General features: G+C 38.0%; 2 protein-coding genes across 6 annotated transcripts in view; one reads left to right on the top strand and one right to left on the bottom strand.

The window, feature by feature from the left end:
- Positions 1–422: 422 nt before the first annotated feature.
- COPS2 (COP9 signalosome subunit 2) lies at positions 423–24,126 on the bottom strand. Of its 3 annotated transcripts, none has more exons than XM_074156681.1 (13): positions 24,000–24,126; positions 13,478–13,591; positions 12,351–12,428; positions 11,642–11,767; positions 10,138–10,227; positions 9,953–10,030; positions 8,901–9,075; positions 7,672–7,850; positions 7,493–7,545; positions 5,141–5,238; positions 3,291–3,373; positions 2,187–2,245; positions 423–1,402 (listed from the first exon to the last, which is right to left on the bottom strand). In XM_074156681.1, the coding sequence occupies exons 1-13, from the start codon at positions 24,051–24,053 to the stop codon at positions 1,258–1,260; spliced, it is 1,332 nt and encodes a 443-aa protein (XP_074012782.1). In that variant the 5' UTR covers positions 24,054–24,126; the 3' UTR covers positions 423–1,257. The 3 variants fall into 3 exon arrangements, with proteins under 3 accessions (XP_074012782.1, XP_074012783.1, XP_074012780.1); XM_074156682.1 differs by having other exon boundaries at positions 10,138–10,248; positions 24,000–24,041; XM_074156679.1 differs by lacking the exon at positions 24,000–24,126 and adding an exon at positions 19,081–19,137 and having other exon boundaries at positions 10,138–10,248.
- Positions 24,127–24,354: 228 nt separating this feature from the next.
- GALK2 (galactokinase 2) overlaps positions 24,355–26,523 on the top strand; it is a 51,196-nt gene continuing 49,027 nt past the window's right edge. Inside the window, exon 1 of one of the 3 annotated variants that reach the window (XM_074155926.1) lies at positions 24,355–24,644. Coding sequence is in view for 1 of the 3 variants with exons in the window: in XM_074155924.1 (XP_074012025.1) it covers positions 25,725–25,777 (53 nt within the window). In the remaining 2 variants the exon portion in view is untranslated. Of the gene's footprint in view, positions 24,645–25,625; positions 25,778–26,523 lie in introns of those variants that run through there. The other 2 variants (XM_074155927.1, XM_074155924.1) reach the window with 2 other exon arrangements.

Genomic DNA, 26,523 nt, shown 5'->3' with positions numbered 1-26,523 from the left:
CTATATTTTAAATGGATCTGATGATCCCAAAATCTTAGGCCATGAAAGGCATGTGCCTACTATGTAGTAGGACTTGAGGACCTGAATAGCAGCTCTGAAGGGACCACAATACAATCAAGCATTTGCGACGGAACAGATTCCATTATTCCTGAGGTCACTGTGCTTTGTCCTCACTCTATACAATGTCTTTTTATATACACTGAATTCGGTCAAGAAGACCACAGATTACTCACAGACAGATAACAAGCAGGGTCTGCATTCCTATTCCCAGGGTACTGCCTGGCAAACCTGTATTCTTGAAGTATCAAAATAAAAACTGAGCATATTCCTGAGAAGTGCCAAATCCACCAACATCAACTAGACTGGATTGGTAATAGTTTGGTATCTTGCAAGATAGAAGTCAGTTATCAAGACTGCTAAATGTCAGCTTTTAAACTCTTTAGTATTTACGTTTAACATTTCAAGGGAGGGAAAAAAAGGAAGAAAGAAAAAAATCAACAGCACACATACCAAGGTTTAGACTTAAAATCTCCATATTGCCCTTCATAAGTGAGGTGAGGAGGAAGTAATACCTATTTTCTTTTAAAAATAACAAAAGTAAAAATCAAGTATAATGAAAGCACATCAAGAAACAAACTGTACAATTTCTGAACTGCACTGTTTATTTTGCTGCTTGAAACCTAAGTGACAGTATGCCACTATAATTATGGGGTTTCTTCTAAACCTTTACTACACTGCAGGTACAGAAATATACGGACACATTTTTGGAGAATTGACATTTTGCAAAATGCAGCAAACATTTCAATTTATACATGAGAAAAGGAAGTGTTCAAAAGGATATGCATTTCAAGTTATTGCAGGTTATTTCTGTGAGAGAATTTCTGCAGGTAAAACATGTTTAAATTTAACCAACAGTAACGTGTCAGTGTATTTAAAATCATGACAAAAATCTTCTCTCTGGTCATTAATTGCCCTTCGACAAATTACTAGGATGTTGTATGTTTAGGGCAAGATGTCAATACAGCATAAATCCCATGGTATTTTGGTTTTCTTCTGGAGATTAAAGCTGTTTTTTTTTTTTTCTTGGGATAAATGCAGCAGCAAAACACAAACCAGCTGATCAAAAAAGCACTTCTGCCATAACTCCAATAATTTCAGGGCACACCAACCGACAGTAGTTTTGCCATTCCCAGTTCTTTTTAAGGTTTACATCACTGCACTGTTGCCTTAAGTATGTCTGTAAAAGCCTGTTTTCTGTTAGGCCAGCTTGCTGACTACAGCCTGGTTGAGAGAATTTAGTTGGTTGGTCCATTTATCTAACGCAGTATACCGTGCACCACCTCTCTTCTGATGATCCAGTTCTAGGAGCTGGTTGACTTGATCAATTCGGCCATGTATAGTGCTAGAAGTAAATAAATAAATAACTGTAAATCGCTAATGCACATGGAAATAGGAGCCATCAATAAGTCAGAGGTAAAATAAGAGGTCTTACACAAGAGAGACACAAAGTCCATTTCAGAATTCAGCACTTATAATAATATATTGTCCTGGGTAATACTGCTTATTTAGTTGTCATCATGATTGGAAATCAAATGAACTAATTCATTGGGCAATGCATATATTATCTCCCTTGCTATGACCCACATATGAAGTCTGAAGCAATGTAATGTAAACAGTTCTTGAAAGGCGAGGAATCATGAAATATGGAGATTTATGTAAGAAGAAATTAAAATATAAACCCATGTACGGATTATATTTTCCTAGGAGATATAACAAGTTACCCTCCAAAAAAAATTTTACAAATGGTAGTTAAGCTTTTCTAGTCAAGGAGAGCAGACTACTAATTTGTCAACTTGAAAATGTACTCAAAAATATACATGGGTATAAGCAGCAATTACTCAGAGTAATAATTTTCATAATTTAATAATAATTCAAATAATTTATTACATAATTCAAAATTAAAGTAAACACATCCCACTTAATCTCTCTCTGCAATTTTCTTAGCTCAGGTCTTACAGATATACTATACTGCTCAGAAACCAAGTAAATCCAAACAGTCAGCATCATTACCTTTCAATTCTAGAATGAACCAGTATTGTCACAATGCACAAAAACATTGTTTTGTTGCTTCTTGTATACTTTAATTAAAGTGATTAAAGATCAGTAATCAAGAATAAACTACGTACTTATCCAATATGCACTGCACAAGCAAGCTTTCCACATCAGCTACATCTATGTTTAACTCCTAGAAGAAAGAGAAAACTCATTATGCTGCTACTATTTTGCAACATTAAATCCTTCCAATCTTTATTTTCACACACAGAATTTGAATTCATTTCTGTTTCTTACTGTTAAAAAGTATCAATTCAATAATGATCTATACATTAAAAGAACTCCACCCAAAGTATATATGCCCAATGACCAAGAGATCAGTAACTTCTCAGAAAAGGCTGAAAGGCAAAGCAAAATTTTTGGAAGCTCCAGAAGAGGAGTTCCTTTGCTGACTGACTGAAACAAAAAACCCAAACAACAACAAAAAAACCCAACCCACAAAAAAACCCCAGGAAATAAAATAAGACAATAATTATCAGAAAAGACTGGATCTGTACTCAAAACCATTTAGAAGGCTAATTGCAAGTTCTACAAATGTTAGCTACAAAAAAAAAAATGGTACAGAGTTCTGAAGAGAATTTAAGCATAAAAACAGGCATCTCTAATACTTCATCATATATTTTGGAATGCTGTGAATTTTTGCAAGAAAAAGCACAAGACTCACAGGAGATGGAAAGAGTCATCTATTGTCATTGGCTTTTGATTTTTTTCTTTCCAGATTAGAGAATGAAATCAGTGATTCTAGTTTTACAGTCGGTTTGTTCTATTACCACAGTCCTGTAACTCTTACAACACAGACATTTGAAGATATCTCTTGAACAAAAAGGAATGAAAATTTGGATTTTTATCTTCATAAAATTTATGTTCATAATTACATTCTGAATTACATAAATTTCACTTTTTCCTATTTCTCTTCAGAAAAGTGCTTTTCTACACCAAAGAGAATATGGTAATTGAGTATTTTAGAAGTACATAGCAGTACATATTATAAAAAATGTTTGGACAACACTTGAAATTTACATTTTCGCACTGTAAAGCTGCCAGCAGTGCATCACTACTGCTTTATAGTTTAGATTATATTTTAGATGTTCTATTTCTGGAAGCTCTATATTTATTTAAGAGTTTTACTCACAATTAATTATTTACATAAGCAAAGGCAAGGCTCCACTGACACATACCTTAGAAATAAAAGGAATATGTATTCTTGTGTAAGGCTTAATTAATTTTATAAGCACTTGTGTTCTGATGTTTCGCAAAAGCTCTGTAAGAGAAGAAAAAATAAATACTGTAAAACCAACAGTACTGAAATAAAGATTCAATACAGCTCCATATAGAAAGATATCCTAAATACCATGAACTCAGTGAGGTGGGGAAGCACAGCAAACTAAAGGAACCCTCCTTTTCCAGGGATCCAAGCAATATGTAACTCTGAAGATGGACAGATAGAGTTCAAAATTGTTTAAACATGGAGCAAAATGTATTCCCTGGTAAAAATTGAAATTGTTCAAACTGACTGGATAAATCACACAGATTATTACACAGTATGTCTGCCCCTCTAATTTATGGCTAGAATGCTTGTCTTGTACAAAAGTGAAAAGAGGTATTCTTAAGGTTCTGAAACTTAAGACTGAGTGCATTTAACTTCATGGGGATTATTCACATTTTAAGTTAAAGATCAGGGCCTAGTAATATAATTACGATGAGGAACTGATTTTTCTTAGATAAGATAGTGCAGCCATTGTTTCAGAAATTTTTAAATTACTAAAGAAAATTTGGATAAAATGAAAGCATGAAGTACAATTTTAAATTAACAGAGAGCGCGAGCCAGATCCATTTTTACCTAACTAGTTACTCTAGGACTGTTTACATAATGAAAAAGAATGCTGAAGTTCAGATTATGTATCTCAATAAAACTAAGGAGATTAAAACAATGAGGCAAGGTATGTAAACACTGTAACGACAAGCACACATTCTGTCACTACAGAGCGAAAAAGATGGGAATGTCTTTTTGCCCCTAGATATCACTAGGAGACTATTATATAAGGAGTGAAGCTCAAATTCTCTTCAGTCCTTTGATTCAACTCTCCTCCTTCTATTGCTTTCCGGTTCTCTCATACTTTCTTCCTTAAGAACCCATCTCTCTAATCTTAAGAGTCTCCCTGCAAGACTTTGAAGCTCACCAGTAGTCGACATGTAACAGCAGTAGAGGGGTTATATTTAGTTTCCCCTGCTGTTTGCCATGTTCTCTTTTACAAACAAGAAGTGTAAGAAAACCAGGTCTCTGGATTTAACTCTTTTCTTTCATGTAACTATCCAGCTAAATGATCTTGCAATGCCACAGTAACCCTACTCTTGATAAAAACAGTAGTTATCTGAAAAACCAGATGTTATATTCAAGTGAAGAGACTTTTAAATTCTCACATACATGACAAGTGCAGGGGGTAACTTTATTTTGTCATATTAATGGAATGTATGGGCATGTGTTAGTGTGTTCCCCTGTTTTATTAAGTATAGGTACTAGAAATCCAAAGACTGTTTTCAACACATACATTAGAATAATGTATTTTGTTACATATTTTGTTATTACACATTTATTAATGCAACCTTCATTACATTGTCTACATATTTTGTCTTTAATCTGAAGCAGAAAATTAACCTTATAAACTAGCAAACATCTAACTGTTGAGACTGACACAACCAACCTTTACAAGTAAGGGTTGCCCTCATTTAATCCTTCCAATGGAAAAAATATTCAATGCCCAACACTACCATAGATACTGTCTTAGAATATCCACTCTTGCTAGAACTTTCTGCATCATTCCTGCAATCCTGCATGGTCATTCTACATGCCTGGATACATGTTGGCCTTTGCCAACCTCTAAAGAACTTGGAGATATAAGGGAACCGTCTACAAGTAATTACAAAAGAACTCTCATTCTGCCAAGGAAAGTAAACCATGGGGGGGAAAAAAACAGCTTAGCAAGCAATGAAAAAAAAAAAAAGGGATTAAGACAGCCTGCAAAAATACCTTCAATGTGTTCCCTTATGAAGGGATCATCCATGATGTTGCTGTGATTTGTTTTCAGAATCTTCTCAAATTCAGTGATGTCATTATTCTGATAGGCACTTCAGAAAAAACCAAGACACTGAATTATTATTTTTAAAACAACAGACTCATAAGACTGTTCTACAACTTCCAAAAAAACCCAGTGTATTAAGTGTTGGTGACAAATAATTACATTCAGAACCTTTGTAAGGAAAAACTATTTCAAAATGAGATGCAAAAGAAACGACCTTTTTCCTATTTGAATTTTAGTAGCATTTACAAAAGTTTAATATGAATGTTCAGTTATTTCACAAGTGCACTCCTTTCAAAACTTTTGTACTTTAAGAAGTTATTCTTTTAGAAAGCCTAGACCCTAAAAATAGCCAATTTTGAAAAGAATCATTACTTCAATTTTGGCTTCATGCAGCCATACTTTATAGAACAAATAAGAGCTAAAAAGAGTGTAGAGAGCTGTTGCTGTTTCTAGAATGTCCATCTTAAGCTGAATTCTAAAAATATCAGAAGATGGAAGAAATCCTGACTTCCAGGATTAACCATAAGTAATTCTGGCATAATATTACCTTTTAGATTTTTATTTATAGCTTATTTTTGGTATATATATTGTTTAACTAGTCAATCTTGTTATTTGAGAAAGCATTACCAGGAGGTGGGTTTAGACACCTATTGTTCAGTATCAGTTACTTCATCAGTTAAAGGTAAAAGCTGTAACCATTGAAACAAGATCTTTTTCTTGAAATATAATGGTTTTACAATTTAAATATATCATCTTTTATAACAGGAACAGTCAGCTGTAATAGGGACTATCTACTAACCAAACTTACACAGTAATTTAGTTATATTAAGCTACAGGCTATCAATATTTAGCCTGAAAGACACAGTGTTTAATACATGCTTTCAATTTCTGTTTACTACTAACCATCAAACATTTAAAAAAAAAATTGTCTATTTTTCCTTCATAGTCTCTGTACATTTTCAAATTGTTTTTAAAATGGTAAAAAAAAAAAGTCATCCTTTATTATCAGCAAAATGGGCGGGAAAAAGACCATGAATTTAAAAAAAGAGTTGAATTTAAAGTGGAACTTGAGGAGTTTATAAATGGAGTTATATGCATGGAATGGACACTATTTACCTTATGTAAAGTCTCTTTACCATATGTAAAACATTCAAGTTCCCAACGTAAAGTAGGAGAAGAATTAAAAATATAATTGTAATCTTTGGAATTTATTTTATTTTCTGCATATTTCTTATCTACACTGCTTTAATTGGATTATTAATTTTAAAGAAGCAGTTATACTCAAATGTCAAGATAAAAGATATAAATTTGGAAAATGAATAAAATCAGATTGGGTAAGGCCATCTGGAGTTCCTTCTGCCTCAAATTCACATGAAACTGTGACAGCGAAGTAGAAAAGACATGTCTAAAGTGGAATTATTGGAAATAATCCTTTAATAAAACTCCTAAATCATTTATTCATCATTATGTCAATAATGACTGAACATCCTCACTTTCAGAAACGACTTGTATGCATACAATGGTGCAGCACCATAGCAGTATCAGAGCAGGCTTTGTTCCAACATGAGATCAACTGTATATTTCAAAATGTGAGCAGGCATCACTTCTTACGTAATGAAAAGGTAGGACAAGTTTTCCTACACGTTGTTAACTTTTTTTACTTGATAAAGCAAAGGCAGGATGGAACAGGTTAGCTTCACAGCACAGTATATAAAAACTGCCTCGGTTCAATTTATTTTGCCTGATTATATTAATACCCTAAAAGTTCTCACATCACAGTTGCCTCTAAGAGGTAACGAAGCATTCTTTTGATTTTCACATGAAGGATAGGGGAGATCATTTGAGAGTTCAGTTTTGTATTCCTAAATTATGAAACTCCTTTAGTAATCATGACATACCCATGCATCCAATTATTCTATTGGCTTTAGTATTTGGTGTCAATCTTCTCAGTTTCTCATATATAATCAGGCAAACTCTAAAGCCCTGTTGCAGTCCAAGGTGAGACAACTTTATTTAAGGGAAGAAATGAGGTTTTTGCCACTGCATAAGAAATTCACCATAGTAGAAGATAACAGCATGTTACTGTACCCCTACCTGGTATAGTATATATACTTTGGTATGTCATGGTAAATGGATGTTTCTTAAGAAAAACAAACAGTCTACAAGTATTTGCCCAATATTTATGAATTAACTGTGTTAGCTGTGCAGAGAAAAGTCACCTCTAAAAACATTCCATTTCTGTTTTGGACACTATACCTTTTTATTTTTTGTTCTCTTCTCCAGAAAAATTAAAAACTTACCTTACTAAATTCGTCATTGCTAGAATCTCTGGATCGTTTTTGTATGGTTTAGCCTACACAGAACAGGAAACACAATATGCATGTTTAGATTTTAAATATTTTTTCCATTTGCACCTTTTGGGAAATTTACCTATTAATTCAGAAAAGGGGTGGAAAAAGGAAAAAGAAAAAAAATATACCTCCTGAGAGTCAAACGGATTTATTCCAGATTTCATAAGCATGTTTGCTAAGACCAAGTATTTTAAGCAAGTGGTTCTTCTGGGACTCCCTGATTCATCATAATTCTTGAATGCTTCAAAAAAATCAGTATGTGCCTTTTCAAACTCTCCTTCTCTTAAGTGCATTTTGCCTCCACATTCTGAAAAGAAAACACAGATGAAGAGAAAAGGAACACTGTGTGCTTGTTGCTGACTACAATAATTGTACTCAGAAGTTCCATGCTATTTCTAAATAGATTACTGAAATATTTTCAGTAGTCTTTTCATTCTCTGAAATAGCTAGGGGGAAAAAAAAAAAGCAGCAGCATTAGGGACTTCACATACAGCATTGCCATTTGAATAAACCCATTCCAAAGAAGAAAAAACAAAACCCAACCCACACCATAAATCTAAAAGAACACTAATCCTCTCAGCCAATAATTATTTAACCTTACGCTGAAATACTGTAAAAACTATAATGGAATTTAGCTCCATTTCAAAGGCAATGAACTTCCTATATTTATGGAATTTTCCCAATCTGTTGAGCAAAATCACACAGAAAAATAGAGAAATACTTGATACCTCCTTTTATTTCTGAAGTACCCGCTGGTGCCTGATTGTCGTGCAAGCGCTTACACCAGGGGAAGAGGGAAGGCACAATAGTATTCTGGAGAAAGTTTTTTCAAGACACAGGGCTTATTTCCACTATAATTCATCATTGCAGATAACAAATAGCATTTTCAAACACATCTTAAAGCCCTTCAGCCCCTGATGAATTTTAGTGAGGCGAGATATCAAGCACAAATTTACAAGAGGGGATTGCAGAAATACCAGTCCCTTCCACTAGCAGTCCTGTCAAGCCTTTGCATTTATCCTTTGCTGCCTGCTATGGTGTCAAACAGCTCAAGTCTTCCTCTTGTTCTTCTATTGCTTCTCTTCTACAGTATATATAGCCAACTGAACTGCCCTTCTGACCAGTCCAGCTGATACCTGGGCACCAGAACAGCAGAGCTCAGGTCCTACAGGAGGCAAACGTTAAATGATGAGACTGCAGCCACTGCATTTGTATTCCTTTATTCACATATGGTTTGCCTGCCTCTGAATCTACAGGATCCTTTATAATTGGAACTGGAAAAAACATTAATTACCAGATTTTCATAAAGCTAATCTATGCATCAGAAGTTAAAATGAAAAATTCAAGATTAACTTGCCTCTGATAACTCCCATGATCAGTGGATGAGGAATGGCTGACTTGATGTGCAATGACTGTTCATATAGTGCTTTAAGTTTTTTGTTATTTTTCTGTGCCGTATACATTTGAATTTCCAAAGCATAGATTTCCAATAGTTGAGTACCCTTTTTTAGATCATCTTCTCCATCATCAGTCTAGGATAGATTAAGTAATAAATACTGTGAAATTTTAAGAGAACAGTGATTTCAGTTTTATACTAGTAAAAAAATGATTACCAAATACTCTCAGTAATTTCCTGTCAAAAGTAAGGATATTCCTAAAACTTTAAAATTTTGATGTAACTATTAACACAAAACATAATACTCAAAGAACTTATCACAGGCCAAGTTTTGAGGCCCTTTATTAAAAAAAGTCACGTTTTTTTGTTTAATTAAAAGTTTTCCTTATAACAACTTTCAGAACTTTGCCTGTATTCTTTTCCACTTTCCTTAAACCACACTCAGTACATAAATGTGTGACTGACACACATACATATATACAGATAATACAAATGACTCTTCTGCTGCCTATAGCAGAACCATTTCCCAGATATTTGTAACCCATTTTCCATGCTGGAGGAAGAAAAGGGGACACAAACAAACACAGCAGGCTGCGTGGCGAATTTGTTTTTTCCCTTTCCAAATGGGAAAGTAGCAGCTGTACTTTCAGTTTTGAATAAAGCTCACTTGTAATCTTAGCTGAATTTGAAAATAAATGTCTATGCATTATAGATTATTCATATGTGTTTCTCATCCTTTGTTGTCGTTTGGGACGGACTGGCCACTGAAACTACTAAAAGGAAGCTTAATCAGCAGTTGTTTTTATAAATCATCTTTAAGCAAGGAATAAAACACTCTTTAAAACCTCATTTTTTGTTCACGTTATCAAATGGATAACAAATTAAAGTAGGCACAGTATTTCTTCCCTCTGTACTAAAGCTCAGCAACGTGCCTCAAAGGCCAACAACAGACGTAAGAAAAAAAATAATCAATGTTGTCTACTAAGCCACAGTGATTTAGAATGCAAAGGTACCTGGCATGACTGATGCAGCTGACGCAAAATCTTTTGTAACTTTCCATATTCTTCTCGTTCTAAATATAATTTGCCAAGCTGTAATGAAAAAAAAGTTGAAGTACTAAGGTCTATTAAGATTTCACAATATGAAAAGGTGAAGGTGTCACAAACAAAAGCAAAAACCAGTAAGTTATATATTTTACCTTTGTGTTTGTCTTAAACCACAATCTATCATTCTTAGCATCTTTCAGAGCTTCAAGTGTTGTTTCATAGAATTCCTGAAGCAAATCCATCTGACATAAAAAATCAGAATTCTATAATTGTAAACAGCAAATTTGTACCTGTTAATAAAGTAAATCTGAACAAACTAAAAGTGCATGCTTGAACTTCAAAATAAGAAAGATATCTGCATCTTATTGAATGTCTGCTTTTAAATTGTAAAGAGTTTCTAAAGTAGCAAAAGTAAGTACACTTGCTTTTCTTATATGAAATAGATATAATGAAAAGGTATTCACGTTTTCACGCTAGCGAAAAATGAAAGCCACCTTATACAAGCCCATCTTATATAACCAAGTAATAAAATTCTTATGTTGTATAACAAAAGACAAACACTAACAGGCAACATTGCTCCTACTTAAAAGAAGAAAAACAAAAATAATTTACATATCAAAAAGAAAATACGATTTACAAAGAGAGAGTAATGGTCAAAGGAAAAGACTTTCTATACTATCAATGCTGTGTGGAAGAAAGCTCTTGAGCACATCAAACCATTTCTTTGCATAAAACCCCAAAATACAACATCCAATATGGAAATCAAAGAGCTGAGTGAGACCTTTAGCAAAGGTTCTACAGAGAACGCATTAGTGTTGTTTATGGCCATTGTTCTTTTGCAGATAACAGATCTGGGCCTATGCATCAAGTTAAGAGTTCCAGATGACTCTCCAGATCTGGCCCCAACTGCATTTAGACCAAACACCCTGATCTCTGCCAACAAGATATAGTCTACAGACAACCAGAGTAGACCTTAAAGAGTAAACTCTTTAGACCTTAAGAGTAAACCACTATTCAACTATTAAACTTTTGTTTCCTATGAGTGGCAGGACACGTAGGATTGTGACAATGACAGAAGAGTCATCATTAAAGGCCAGTGATCCTCCATACGCAGGTGCTACTTCCAGGTAGTCAGTTAGGGGTGCTTTTTACTCTCTGTAAAGCTTCTACAACGCCACAAATAAAAAGGATCTGGGCTGTGTATCTATGAAGATGTATTCAGCTTGCACAGTACACTCAAAGATGGGCAAGTATTTAACATCAACACTTAATTGCAACGTTTTTCAAAGGTTCCCCTTCCCTCACAAAGTACCAAAGAAAGTATTGTTTAATTACAAATTATATTTGAGAAAGCACTTATAATGTATAGCTGCTATGCTAAAAAAAAAAAAAAAAAAGTATTTACCTTACTTATTAGCATAGAAATCTCAGGTAAATATTGACAAAAAAAGACACATTTATGAAAAGTTACGTGTGTTGATAGAATCCATTAAACGTGGGAAATATTTTTTAACAATAAGACAACAAATTAATACTGCAAATGTTCTCTATTAAAATCAAAAAACCCCAAATCAGCAGACTACCATACACAAAAAAGTCCACAGTTAAAAACACAAAAAAGGAAAACTATGAAGATTAAAGAACTAATGATCTAACCTGCTTGGAAGTAGAGATATAATCAAGAATAGAATTGATGGATTTTTCAGAGTAATTCCTTGTAACTGCACTCCGTATGTAGGTTAAGAGCTGTTTATATCTGTTCATCATTTCAGGAAAGTTAGTCTAAAAGAAAAACAAAATTATGTTATACATTTTGTTTTAATGATTAAAAAGCGAGTTATATCTTCCAAATACACATACAGAAAAGAAAGCGTAAAGACTATGCAGTAGTGGTTGCTATTAAGAACTTTTACATCACCACTTGATTCACAAGCAGCAGAATCAGGAATAACTTCAGCAAGAGTGCATGGAATAGACATTTAAAATTCTTATTTCAACAAAGAAAACTATTTAGAATGGTTGCATATGTAGCATATAAATTTTTCACTGATTTGTTCTGGTGAAGTACATGTATATAGAAACATTACTGGTTTCAGTGGTATGATACCTCAGGATAGCAAGGACTGACCCTCAAACGCTCAGAGAGCATCAGCTGATTACAGCAGCTATTTTGCATCCATTTTGCCTTTGACTTGCAACCACCATATAATTTCCCTGCCATGTCTGTATTAGCCATTAAAGGCCGCAAAAGACAAGTTCTGGCAGATTTAGATGCCATAGCCGTAAGTTAGAATAACAACTTAAGATCTCTGGATCAAATACAATTTTATGCCATTTACTCTCAAGTGATAGCTGTAATTCCTACCAATTTAAAGTTTATTTTAATCATCTGTTTCAGAGCTTTGAATCCCCATTCTCCTTTTTCACCTTCGAGCTCCAAAACCTGAAATAGAAGAATTTTTTAAACAATATTTATAAAAGCTTTATTCAAACTTAAATGGATTTGCATCCTGTCTAAAATGTACATAGCCCATACATGCCTTTTCTCCCCACTTTGTTTCTTATAAAGTAATGTTTCATTCTGCCCTGTTCTTCAATTTTACTGTTCCCTGATATTATTGAGAAAGTCAGTGAGGGGTATGTATCTTACTAGTTTTCACAACTTTGCTGATGTAGGAAAGGTGAATTGTTATTTATAGATTTTTGTTATTGTCTAACACCAAACACTAAACTTTAATACCACTCCATAAATACACATACGCAAAAAAGTTCTAATACCCCCTGCAAAATTGACTCAACATCTCTTGATTAAATTAGTTAAAAATTTACACTTCTGAATTATTATAGTATCTTCTTATATCAGAAAGGCTTCTAGGCTTTAATTAACACGGTTAAGGGAATGTTTTGTAAGTAAAAATTTTTGAAAGTTTTTTTGAAGTCATGCATATAATACTGTTACACACTATAAATAAGCCAAGAGATGCAAACATTGATTTTTTCTTTTAAAAGTTAGATGTAACATACTGCTTTCTGATGGCAGCGTGCAAACATTAAAAATTTAAAACTGACATGAATAAAGAAACTCTGTGTTGCATTTAAAGCTTTGGGACTGGATAGCAAACCAAATATAATACATTACATAACACACTGGGGAAAACACCATTTCATTTTAAAAAACTAATGGATCTGGCTTCTATAGTTGACACATGAAAACACACTTAGGACGGTTTAATTAACTTAGTAAATCGTGAAGATTAAAAACTCAGTTCTGCAATAAAATAGGCCTATTCCATGTCCTATTTATGCTCCCTAAGAACGATCCTGAAAGGCAGTCAGCTAGGAGTCTAAATTCTGAATGATAAACTTAGCACATTAGTAAGTTAAAATATAAACATTACTCTTAAAATTCCTGAAATTAATTCAAATAATAAGCAAATATTTTAAAATATGAATTAATATAAAAATAAGAGATAAAATACAAAGACAAAAAACCTTCTGAAAACTGCTTAATGCTGCTTTGGGATCATCTTCCTTCAAAGCTTTAGAATTGTAGTATTGATTTTCCAGATCCACATTTGGTTCAGAATTGCTGTCCTCAGAATATTCCTACATTTTAAGGAGAAAAGAAAAAACAAATAAAAATCAGAAAATAAAAAAAAGAGAAAGGTTCAGAACATCTAATATTCTGCTGGAAATAGATAAAATATAGTAAGACATATTGCTCAAAACTGACATGGAATACTTGTGTACTGACAGAACAATCTTCAGTTTTAGAGCATGTAACAGGTATGGACTCATGATTTCATCTCTCTCCCATTACTAGCCAGCCTCACCATCCACCAACGCTTGCCTGTCAACAGATTTCTTTCTGGACTAATGAACTCATAGCTCTATTAACTTTGCCTTTATGACAAGTACAGACTGTATTATTAACATTCTACCAATTTTGGTGTTTAAGGACAGATGCCTAATAACATATGTCATTTCTGTATGGGGGAGAGAACATGCTGGCTACTAGTCTTCTAAAAGGCACTCTATTATATATGACCTTTGCTATCCATAGAAAAGACTCTGGCCGAGTTGCCACACAAGTAATGATTCAGCAATGGAGGACATAAAATGCTTCCATGAATCTCTCCCTAATCTGCCTTTTTATGCCGTAACGATTCGTACTTGTCTAAGGCAATTATAAGAATAATGACGGTAACACCAGCTGCTTCTGTGCCGAGAAGCAGGAGATGACTGAGAAAGTGCTAAAAATACTGCCAAAGAGGATGGGGTGGGGCATAGGCATAGTAATTTAATCAAATAATTACCTATCATGTGCAGTAGCACAAAACAAATTTAAGAATTTACTAATTATTACTTCATTAGAAAAAAAAAAAAAAGTACTCTGAGGCTTCTTCTGATGAAAAAACCTAAGTATTTTATCATCTTTTGCTGAAGGATAATGTTGCATGTCTGAATTACAAAACACTACTGAAACTCAAAGAATAATTTCATTTGAGGTTTACACGAGTCAAAAATATTTCACACTTCTGCATTTTCAAGCCAACTTCCCTCAACAGTACTTAGCTATTAGGAGATGAACTGTTTAAGAGAATGTTTAAATCTCAAAGTTACTGTCATCAGAGTAACGTTTCGTTGTAACAATATAAACAACACATACTCAGGTGCCCTTCTTTAAGTTGCCATTTCTTCTTTTACTGTACTCCTTCATCAGGCACATGTACACTTTTGTTCATTCATATATTGCTAATATTAATGGGTTTCTTCAAAACCATGGGAAGGAATGAAAAAAAGATGAGGCAAAAGAGAAGTTTAAATTAGCTCTCTCCTCCCTACAGCACAAGCAAACCTTTCAAAGTTTAAGTTTTCTGAAGTTCAAATGGAAAAATTAATTATGGAAGCTCACAGTTGGCCCAAATTTTATTAAACACAGTCCTTGAGACATTTATCCTTCAACCTGCTAATGTTTTTGTTTGCTACATGTAGGCAAGTTGTTCACATATGTATTTATTTATATTCACATCAACTGTTAGTATTTAGTGTGAATCAATGGACTTAAAAGCCTAGCGAATTCCACAAACCTGTTTTCTGAATTCCCAGAAAACTATAAAACTTAATACTGAAAACTGCAAAGAAGGCAGGAAGTAAGTCTCTTATTTCACTGGGCAGACTTTTATTTCGGTTAGCCTGGTTTTGTAAATTCTTTACCCTGTTGATCTGACATCAACGGAGCAGCTACAATAACACACACATGATGTCAACAGCTGTCAGCCCATCAGGCACCTTCTGAACGTATCGGCTGCCAAAGCTCAAACAATATAGCATTAAAGATACATGTAATCAATCAGCTGATGTCTTGTTTATACTAAACTTCAACAATGAGGAATATTTTTGGCAGAAGTATCTATTTGTAAAGAGAAAAAGAAAACAAACTAAATTAGTTCATTTTAGGAAACAATGTGCTCTGTTAGCCTAAAGCCAGAAACATCTGAATTTCCATCTTCGCTCTGGCAGTGATTCCGGATGTGGACTCATGCAGGAAGCCTTTTTTCAGATCATTTTTCTGAATGCGACTTAAAGATCCTGTAAAGCTATTTTCATAATAATATTAGTACATAATAAAGAATAAGTGTTAAATCTAGAATTATTTTTTCCTAATGGAATCACTTTGAAATGCATCCAAGGTAGTGCTTTATGTTCTCACAGCTATATTTTTTTAGCTTTAAATTAGATATTAGGAAGAAATTCTTTACTGTGAGGGTGGTGAGACACTGGCACAGGTTGCCCAGAGAGGTTGTGGATGCCCCATCCCTGGAGGTGTTCAAGGCCAGGCTGGATGGGGCTTTGAGCAACCTGGTATAGTGGGAAGTGTCCCAGCCCCATGGAACTAGATGGTCTTGAAGGTCCCTTCCAACTCAAACCATTCTGTGATTCTATGATTTTTCCTTCACTTGATGCCTATTCACCTCAAATCAAATTTAGCATGCTGGTATGGACAAAGCTCTGAGACAGGGCTTTCCCACTTCTGGATAACATAACTTAAGGTGTTTACTTTAAAAGACATATTTAGACTTAATGGCTGTGAAGAAAGCTTTAGAACCATGAACTAAGCATGGGATGATGCCATGAATCTGTAGGCGATTAAAAAAACACAACAAAAAAAGATCATCCATGTAGATACTGCATCTTAATTTAAGCATCAATGCTAATTATGCCAGTGCTGATCAATTCAAAAGGACCAGCACTCTATCTTCGTTTGATGCAGAGATGGCTTAGGGCAGTACGGAATGAATGTGGGAACATTCAGCTTTTGCCAAAAGTAAAAGGAAAGAAGGAGGAAAGGAAAAGTGTGAAGGTGTCTCCTCAAAGTTCAAGCTAAGAAAAAGATGCATTTCCTTCCCAGAACTGAAGACAGAAAAGTTCTTTTAACAATAAATTCAGACACCAAATGCCTAACCTTTCCTCACCCTCATTTTTAACACATTTCACAGAATGATATGGGGTTGGAAGGCACCTCTGGAGATTTCCTCCCTGCCTGAACAAATTCCCCAACTCAACCCTTTTAGATGGAAAGTTTGTTGCATCAAACTGCAGCACCAAAATAAAAGTGCACAAAACTTAATCAGAATACCCGGTTTACAAAAAGGATTTCTACATAACTCTAAAAATCTCTACTATACCATCTAGATCTCATATTCTGCATAGTGAAGAACAGCCTTAATTATAACCTCAAGACATAAAAGCACCTGCGTGCTACACCTTAGCTCCAGCTGACATTAAAAACAGCATAAGATTTTTTTTTCATTAAGATGTTGATAATATTTTTTAAATGAACATCAATACCATCAGTACAAATAAAACCAACAGAAGTCTGGGTATGCAGAACTGATCTTTAAAACCCATTTATTTCTCCATTCCTGAGAGAGTCAAAACAATTACGTGGGGGGGTGGGTTGATTATTACTGATGAAATTAGAAACCCCTGATACAGCTTTAAAAAAAACCAAAAAGGACTTTTAAAAGTTAAGACATTAAGCATTGCTCCCTTGAAAATCTGCATGTTCTAAATGTAGTCAATTATAAATAATACAATCCCATCACATCATTTTTTGGGGGAAGAAAAACTACCACACTAGCTCAAATGTTATGAAGATAAAACCTCTGATGTAGCTTACTCTGCCTGGGACATAGTGCTTTCAAGTAACTTTTATTAAAGTTAAATTAGTACCAAGGAACTAATTTAATTTACAAGTCTTTATTACATTACATATCAAGTTTTCACAAAATTCATTTCATCTAGTAAACAGCTTTAAAACATTAAGTCTCAGCTTCTAAAATGAACACATGCAGAAGACAATTCACCCCAGTCAGCTTTAATCATCCTTTCTAGGGCACAGATCCATTTGCAGCTTCTCCAGCAGCAAAGGCAGGTTACAAACATCCAGCACTCCCTGACCCTCCCTGTTCACTTCTGGTCCTACCATCCCCTTCACTGAAGCAAGTCAACATTTTATGCTGTACGAGTCCTTGATGATGGTTGGTCCTGCTTGGGTTGAGAGAACAGGCCCACCAATGCTTACACAGAGGTAGTCCTGAGGCTGGTGAGCTATGGCAGAGGAGCAGGTGAGCAGGGAGGGGAAGAAGATCAGCTGCAGTTTCAGAAAACTGCAGGAGGATTCTTGGTCCATGTGGTCTTGAGAGATTACATAGAGCTCTTGAGGCACAGCACCTCTCCTCACAGACAGAATAAGGTACATGAACTTGGAGATCGTAACACTATATCAGCGAGTGACATTTAACGGTAGGTCTGTGGTATCCTAGCAGATTAGACTGGCACAGCAACCTGGTAAAGTTAAACATGTACAAAGACAGAAATATTTTGTGAAAACTACCCTTATTTAGTTACTAATTTTCTTGTATCTTCTCTTGCCTAAAGCACTTCCCTAACCTCTATGTCAGAAGTGGAGTGATCTAAGCTTTTGCTTCTCTGTATGTCATTCACTAGCTGTTCAGGAACCAAACTCCTACTTTGCAAACCTTTTTCAAAAAAAAGGGAAAGTAGCTACACAGAGGATAACTTTCCAGACAAAAGACACAATACAAAGAGTTCTATTTCTGTAGAAATTTATCCTTCAAGGACATTGTTAACAATACTTATTACTGAAAATTTTCAATTGCTGGTAATTTACCAAGTTTCAACCATTGGGCTGACTCAAACCATTCTTCTTTTTTTTTAAATGAAGTGCAATTGTTTCTGAGAATAAGTCTGGTACAAATTTGATTTTACTTTAGCTAACTTTGTTTCATAACCATGGCATTTAGGAGATCTGCTAACTCTAGGATTTGGAGCGAAGACCTGGTATTTTGCAAGAGCACTAGTGATGTGGGTTGGGGGGGGCAGGGAGGGCCAGCACAGCTTGTTTTTTATTCAGTTGCCCAAATAAGGCCAACTGGAAACAAAAAATGAAAATAACTCTTCAATATATTAATATATTAGCTTCCCAACTAGATTTCTTGAACATTTAATCTACAATGAACATGCACTATTTTTGCTTCGCTTTTATGCACTGGCTGCAAAAGTGACCAACCAAACACCATCCCAGAGCTAAGTAAACTTCCTTTGCATTTGCTCTTCAAATCACAGAATTGTTTAGGTTGGAAAACACCTTTAAGATCACCAAGTCCAACCATTAACCTAGCACTGCTAAATCCACCATTAAACCACATCTACACTTTTGAAGTGTAGATTAAAGTCTTTTAAATACTTTCAGGGATGATGACTCAATCACTTCCCAGAGCAGCCTGTTCCAAGCTGGACAACCATTTCAGTGAAGAAATTTTCCCTTATATCCAATCTAAACCTCCCCTGGCATGTTTCCTCTTGTCTCATTGCTGGTTACTTGGGAGAACAGACTGACACCCCCCTCACTACAACCTCCTTTCAAGACCACTGGCCCCCAGGCACCAAGACAAAAAGCAAATAGCAGTTTCTATGTGCATTTGCCACTGGTATCCAGGCACATGAATATGAAGAAAGCAATCAGACTGGAATGCAAAAGAGCAAGGAGGAAAAGAACAGAGACAAACCATGAGACTGAAAACAACAGTGTGATTTGTGTAAGAAGTCTGCAACCACTCAACCATGCATTGGGAGTCCTGGTTTTCTTTTCCACATTCCAGGTTTCCCTGCTCTTCTGCTCTTACTCGCTAACTCTGCAAGCCATCTAGTGCCTGCTGGCTCACACCGGGGCCCACACCAGCAATAAGAAGTCGGTGAAGCCAGCAATTTGCAACGGGGTCAGTACAGTTCCATGGAAAGACACTGCTCTGCATTTACTTGTTTTAAGCTGAAGTTGGAAGATGCTGAGAAATGAGACAGGAGACTGCAGAAAGAAAAAAATTGCTATTATGACATGTAAAGAGTATCAAAAATAAGTGCCTTTTCTTTCCACCTCTATAACATAGCTCTCTTATAGTTAGAGGCATCCTTTTCTAAAAGTCCAGCTTTTAGCATAACTTAGATCTAACTTACTTCTGTTTAACACCTAATGCATATCAGATTTTGGGGAGCTCTGTTCTGAACAGTGCTAAATAACTCTCAAAAAAACCAACAACCCACAAATCCTCAGAACTTATTGATACTTGTCAATGTTCAGACGGAAAGAATTTACTGACTAATTATTCTCATGTTTTTTGCCTCAGTATTTCCTTCTGAGACATTATAGTAATGAGTGAAATAAGCCCCAAATATATTAATTCTGTGTTTAAAGATGAGTCTGAAGAGAACGCACAAAATAAAATATAATATCAGGACACATACTGAATCCATATAAAATAGTAATTAATTTAGATAACAGTATATCCCATGTCCTCTGTGAAACTCACTGATTATTTTTTTTTTTAAAAAAAATCACATACTAATGTAATTAAACATAACAAAGAAACAGAAGAGGGTAAAGTGGATCTGCTTAATTTGGTATTTCCCTAGTTCTAAATGCTTATTTTTGCAGCATTATCACTTTCTTGTTTGCAATATATATCTGTATTTGTTAAAATGAATACTGAAACATAACGAGTTGGGAAGGGGTGACAGTATCTGCATGTAATTTCAACTGTATCTATTAAAAATGCATCAACATAAGGTAGGAAAATTCCCTTGTCTACTGATGAGATCGCTTATCAAGTTTGGTTACATATAGAAATTCCTTCTGAAATGGAATATATTTCTTCCTGTTGGAAAGATAGAGCAAACCAACTCACATTTACTAAGCTGCCTTTCTGATAGTTTGAAATAAAAAGTAAGACTGCCTATTTCTTAATATCAACACAGCCAGAAAAGGGGAACCCTCAGTAATCTGCAGGTACGCTCCCCATATTTGAGCCATGCCAAACCTCGGGAACCTGTAGTCATCTCGGAGGGGTGCAAACTGCTGGCTGTTCATGGGAACTGTAAACAGCTCTGCTACTGAAGTCACTGAAACCATCCAACTCGGTAACATAAAAAGACAAGTTGCTCAGCAAACAGATTTGTCTATCCTTCCCCCAGATTAATTTGAAAGTTGAATTTCAGAACATAGTAAGATGTCTCATTAAGAACACTGCAGACAACTTATTTATTGAAAACAAAACAAAAGTACATGTATTACAACAACTGTCAATGTATTGTCATTGTGCCTGGAAGAATCAATTTCTGCAGAAAGGCTGAATTTAGTCTCAAAGTCAATTCTAAACATAGCTTTTTGTCTGAGACTGAAAACAGAAATGGAATTTACAGTGGTCTTTCCCTCTCCCTCCTTATCCACTCTGAAGCTGAAACTAGTAAAAAGAACCTGGACTGAAATCATATGAGGCACCTAACAGCACCAAACTAGAAATTAAAATTGAGTGGTTTTCATAATGACCAGTAAACTTTATTCTGTTCATTGAAGCATAAAGTGGAATAATCCATATTATAATCAAGGCTGTCACTGTACATTACTAGCAAATTGTGAATCTAGGTCTATCCACCCACAAATATAAATGAGTTTTTTTCCTAATGTCAAGGCCTCCAACAGATAAAGTTCACTTCTATAGGAGCAGCTGAGGCCATTTACATGCAAAACCTTGACTTTTAACTCAACGAGAAAATAAGCAGAAACAGTCAAATGTGATCTGTAAAGTGGGTAGTCTTCAGTTGTTTAACAGTGTAGTAATTACTCCGAGTATATGAAGCCAGAAAAGAGAGTATCTCTTCACATTTCAGTTCAAGTGCAAAACATTTGCATACTTAAGGAAATGTAACTGGTTCTACATAATCAGCAGGTCAAGTGCACATTTAAAGTGGAACAGCCATAATCACTTCTAATAAAAGCTGACAAAATGAAAACTTTTTTTGGGAGTCTTCTTTTAACTACTATTTTTATGCTAGTAGCTACCCTCAGAGGCCTGAATCTAGTTTCACCATACAGTATTTTGACAAAATAGCTATTTCTCCTTTCATTAACTGTTACTGTAATTTCTGCCTCTCCTCCTATTCCTTAAAAACATATTCACCAACACTCAAATGTGCTCTTTTATTTTTAATTAAGTACTTATCTGAGTATTTTGTCTTTTACCCATTTTTTTTTTTTATTTCAAACTATTCTGCAGCCCAAACTTGAGAACCACGAATCCCCTTATAGTCTTCTCTTAATTTAACTAGATTTATATCAACATGAAAGGAAGAAATCGGGCCTTGTCTTCAGGGCCCTTAACTATTTTCCAAAACAGTTTTGTGGAACACTGCAATTACAGTCTCAAGCACATTTGAAAACAACATCCAGTCATGGTTTGTTAGCCCAAGAATGCTGAAACTAGTCTAGCTGGAATACTTTTACTCTTAAATTCTTGGTTCTTTTTTCCCATCAGTTATAAACACACATTATATTTAAAAAGCTGTTTCATTTAAAGATGTGGCTTAAGTATTATTTGATACTTTACATGGGAGTTACCTACTGAAAAGAAAAAATTAACATGCTCCTAATTATTATGAGCAGTATTTTTAAATTTTGGAAAGGTCTGGGCTAGTAGTAATTAATGATGATGAAAACGTTCCAGGAAAAATAACTATAGTCAGGGGCTGAAATTTTATTCAAGCAAGAAGTTTCAGGAAGGTTTTTCCAATGAGAAAGAAAGTACTTCAGGAAAAAGAAACACGGGAAAAACAACAGGCGTTAGACCAGCAATTATTCTTGGTGAAAACTGACATAACACATTAAGAGCTTTAAGCTGCACTCTTATTCAAATTTATAGGTAGACGGCCGCATTTAAAGATTGAAAAATGTAGTTCCAATGATTTCTCTACATGTCTGGCTCTCATGTTATAGATATTCAACATGAATTCTGCTATGTTTAGTATTCCTTTGATTGTATCACATGGAAAAATAAACAGTATTTTAAATCAGGACATGAATGTCAATGTTAATGAAAATGAATGGAAATCCGAATTTGGAACAAACTGGATCAACAAAGTATTTCAATAGTCTATGTGTATTTCCTTCAGAAAACTTGTTTCTAAAAGTTTGCGAACTCATTCATGGACTTAAGTGGAAGACTAGCAGTTCTTGGAATACTAATACAAGTAGCTCATGAGGTTAAGATGACAATGCACGTCAAACAAGCACTCTTACATGAATTTAAATAACCCAGAACCAAACCCAGATGCTTTTAATCTATATCCAATATCATCCAACCATTCTGAGCAGCTCACAACAGAAACTGCCCAGAAACTATTTAAAATAAAATCAGATAAGTCTTTTAAGTGAATTCGTAAGTAACAATGATTATCAAATAATTTGTTAGAAAGCAAGTTTTCCAGAAGCAAGTGAAACGGCAGTACTGTAAATACAGGTTTAGCTGAAATGAATGAAACATCGACTCTCAAGCCTCAACCGTACACAGCTTTTTTAAAAAACATCTCTGGTCTAAAAACCTATACAGAGTTCAGAAAAGCAAAAAACCAAACAAACCTCAAGCTCAAATATAAGATAATGGCAATAGAACTATTCAGGCAGCACAGAAAACCTATCTTGTTCCAAATATGACAGGTATTTAGTTTATTAATCTCCCCCAATATGATTTTACTCATTGTAAAAAACTTATTTTAATAATTTAAAGGAGTTTTTGTTACATCAACACAGTCCCATTATATTACCAATTTTCTCCTAATAAATTGGTCTGCTACTAACTGCAAGCTGCATTTTTTTAACTGTAGAAGCTTAGAACAAGACCTGATGACAAAACATAGCTGGATATAATGTGAAAAATCCCAAACCCTGCAATTTAGAAAAACCGACCCTCCCCTAAAAAAAAAATAAAAATAATAAAAGGGGCAAGAAGCTCGCTAAGAGTAGAAAGATATAAAGTTAAAAATGAGCGCACCCTTGGCACGTTCCACCAGAAACTGGCTGTGTGGCCATTTCTCCTCACTCCCCTTTCTCATCCCCCTACTTTTCCCTCAGTTTGACGCTCTCGCAAGCCCGCGAATGACACCCACCCCCACGGACCTCTCTCAGCCGGGGGCGGGCAGGGGGACAGACAACTTTATGGCTTTCACTCGCGCCCGACGCTTCGGCCAGCGGCAGGAGGAAGGAGGGAGGAAGGGAGGCAAAGCACCAGGACCCTTCCCTCACCCTGACCCCAGCGGAAGACAAACGGGGGCCCAGGCTGGCTGGGCCCGCGGGGGCCAGCCCAGGGCCTAGCTTAACTTCCCGGTGCCGAAGTTGGCCTGGTTTGTTTTTTTTTTTTTCCGCGGAGAGGTGGCAGGGCCTGCTCCCACAGCAGCACCCGCCCCCCAGAGCCGCTGCCACCACCCCTCCTCCCTGGGAGGGAAACTCATCCTGTCAGTGCTCCCTCACGGGGCAGCACCCGGCGGGGCTGCGGCGGCGGCCGGCGGACGCCCCGCGCCGGCACCGGCCGAGGCGGCACCGCTCCCGCCAGGCCCCCTGGCCGCCCCCCGCCGCCCCCCCCCGCGCCTCCCCGCGCCCTACCAAGTCATAGTCCTCTTCATCATCGCACATGAAATCATCCTCCATGTCAGACATCTTGGCCGGAGGACGGACGGGGGGAGGGGAAGGGGGCCGGCGGGGGGAGGAGGCAGCGGGGAACGGCCCCTTCTCCCACAACCCCGCGCGGCGCTGCCCAATGTAGCTCCGCTCCGCCCGGAACCCGCTGTCGCCCGATCCCCTCCCGCCCCCGGCCCGGGGCGCACGGAGCCCAATCGGCGCTGCACCACCGCCGGTTTCCTCTCCCTGCTAGCAACCGGCCCCTAGCAACGGCGGCCCGCCTCCCGCTGCGCCACCGCCTCGCCCCCTCACGCCAGAGGGGCCTCCCCGGCCGGGCGCCGGGCCAGGGCTCTGCTGCTCGCGCGGGACGGAGCCCGGAGCCCACCATGGCGGCGCCGTGGCCGGTGGCCGCGTATCCGGGCATGAGCTGCTGCCGCCCCCGGGCTGTAAATGGTGTGACTGTGTGTCCCGGGATGGGAAATTCAAAAAGCCCGGCCGCTTGCCGGGGTATGGCGGCGGCGCGCCGTCCTGCCCGCCCTTCGTTTGCCTCACGCCGTGCTGCCGAGGGGTGTGTGTTGCCTTAACCGTCAGCAAGTAACACTGTTGTAGCAGTTTTAAAAGGCCGAAACGGTAAGAAACACGGGCCTAAAATAACTTGCTTTCTAAATATTTTTACACGCTAATTCTTGCCTTCAACTGTGTGAGGCAGAACCCCTGGACGGACAAGCTTTGCCTCGCCCCAGCCTCCACAAGGCCCGTGCTTCTCACAGGCTCCTACAATCGGCAGCGTTTATCGGGTCCCCAGATTTTTCTGTTGTTGGTCTATGTCCTTACAGTTTCTGATGGTCTTTTTATTTTTTCCTACAGCTACTTCTGAGTCTTTAAACAAAAATCAACGTTTCTATTCTGCCAACCTACTAACCAGGGGAAAAAAGTTTTACCTCAGAAAGACACGTTAATCCACAATGAACTCTCTGTGTTACTGTGCTTTTCTCAGTCCAAGCACTTAAAAGCTTTATGAGTTGAATATTAGGGGCTTTAAGATATACATACCAAAATCAACAACAACGAGTGAGGGAACTTGTTAATGCATTTTAAAAGCTCAGTTCCTCAAAGTAACGGCAGCCATTAATCTTGGGGGGGGTAAACAGGAGCTGCGAGACTGTGTGTGTGAGGAAAGCTGGCAGAACCACACACCAGAAAAAAACAAGGGAAAAAAAATAACGCTGTAGGGGATCGCACTGCCAATTTATTGTGCATTTTGCCAGAGAACCGGCACTGGCCCAGCGCACGGCGCTGGGGGTGACTCCAACCCCACAGGGCCGGGGGCAGTTTTTGGAAGTTTCTCTCTTGCCAGCTCAATTCTGACAGGAACGAAGGAAAAAAAAACCCAAACATTTCCCTCACACGTCGCAGCGGCTTTCCTGTCACGTCTGGACTGCGCTGGGCGAGGGGCCGAGGGCAGCGCGGCCCCACGGCCCGCCAGGCTGCGGGGTGGCCGCCAGACGGGCCCGGGGGCTGCGCGCTGCTGCCTCAGCGGTGCCCTGCGGCGGGGCCGAGCCCGGGCCCGGGGCGGGGAGGAGGCCGGGCTGCCAGCCCCGCCGCCCGGAAGGACGGACGGACGGTGTCTGTCCCGTGATCGCGGTCCAGCCGGAGCCGCCGCACCGCGCCGTTGCCCGCCTCAAGAAGAGGCCGGCGGGGGGATCTGCCATGGCGGCCGACGCCCCCGGCACCCTGCCGGTTCAGCTGGTGGAGCAGCCCAGGTGGGTGGGTCGCTCCCCTCGGCCCCAGCCCCGCAGCCGGGACGCGGAAGACCGCCGCCATTCATCCATGCAGGGGCGGGCGGGCGGTCTGCAGGCGGACCGGGGAGGCGGGCGGACAGGCGGGACGATCTGCCCCCATGCCCCTCATCTGAGGGGTCGAGAGGGTTTTGACTTGGGATAGTTTGATTCGTCTCAACACAAACGGCGCGACACTTGGATGCTGGGTGGCCCCGACAGCACCTGGCCGCGGCCACATCGGCCTGGGCGTACTTCTGTTCCCGGCCGGCAGGCGGGCCCCGGCTGGCAGAGCGGCCGCCGGCGGGTCAGCTGCCCCTCCTGCCCCCGCTCCGCCAAACCCAGCTCCGGGCGGCCCCAGCCTCCCCGCTGCCGCTCCCACAGCGCCCCCGTGGCCGGAGGGGGAACAACCCATTCATCTTTCCTCCTAATGTGTGTTCTTTTCCCAGAATTGTGGGGATACCGCTAATCCTCTCGTCCTGCTGGCTGTAAGAGAAGTGCCCGTGCGGTCCCCTGCAGCAGCGTAGGCCCGGCTCTGCGGTGTTTTGGCTGCGGCCTGTGCCAAGGCGTGTTTTTTTCCCCACAGGGTTGCACTGGGCGTGTGGAAAAGTAGAACGCACCAACCGTTCAAACAAACCTGTGTTAGTACTGGAGAAGTGTCATTTTTTTAAACTTTTCTTACTTGTTTATGATTGCACTGCGTTTGGGTGTTAAGTCATGTGGAAGGGACA

The sequence above is a fragment of the Numenius arquata genome, chromosome 11 (genome assembly GCF_964106895.1).
Source record: "Numenius arquata chromosome 11, bNumArq3.hap1.1, whole genome shotgun sequence".
Lineage (NCBI taxonomy): Eukaryota > Metazoa > Chordata > Aves > Charadriiformes > Scolopacidae > Numenius > Numenius arquata.
Note: the sequence above shows the minus strand (reverse complement) of the source record. Positions and strands in the feature narration are given on the sequence as shown.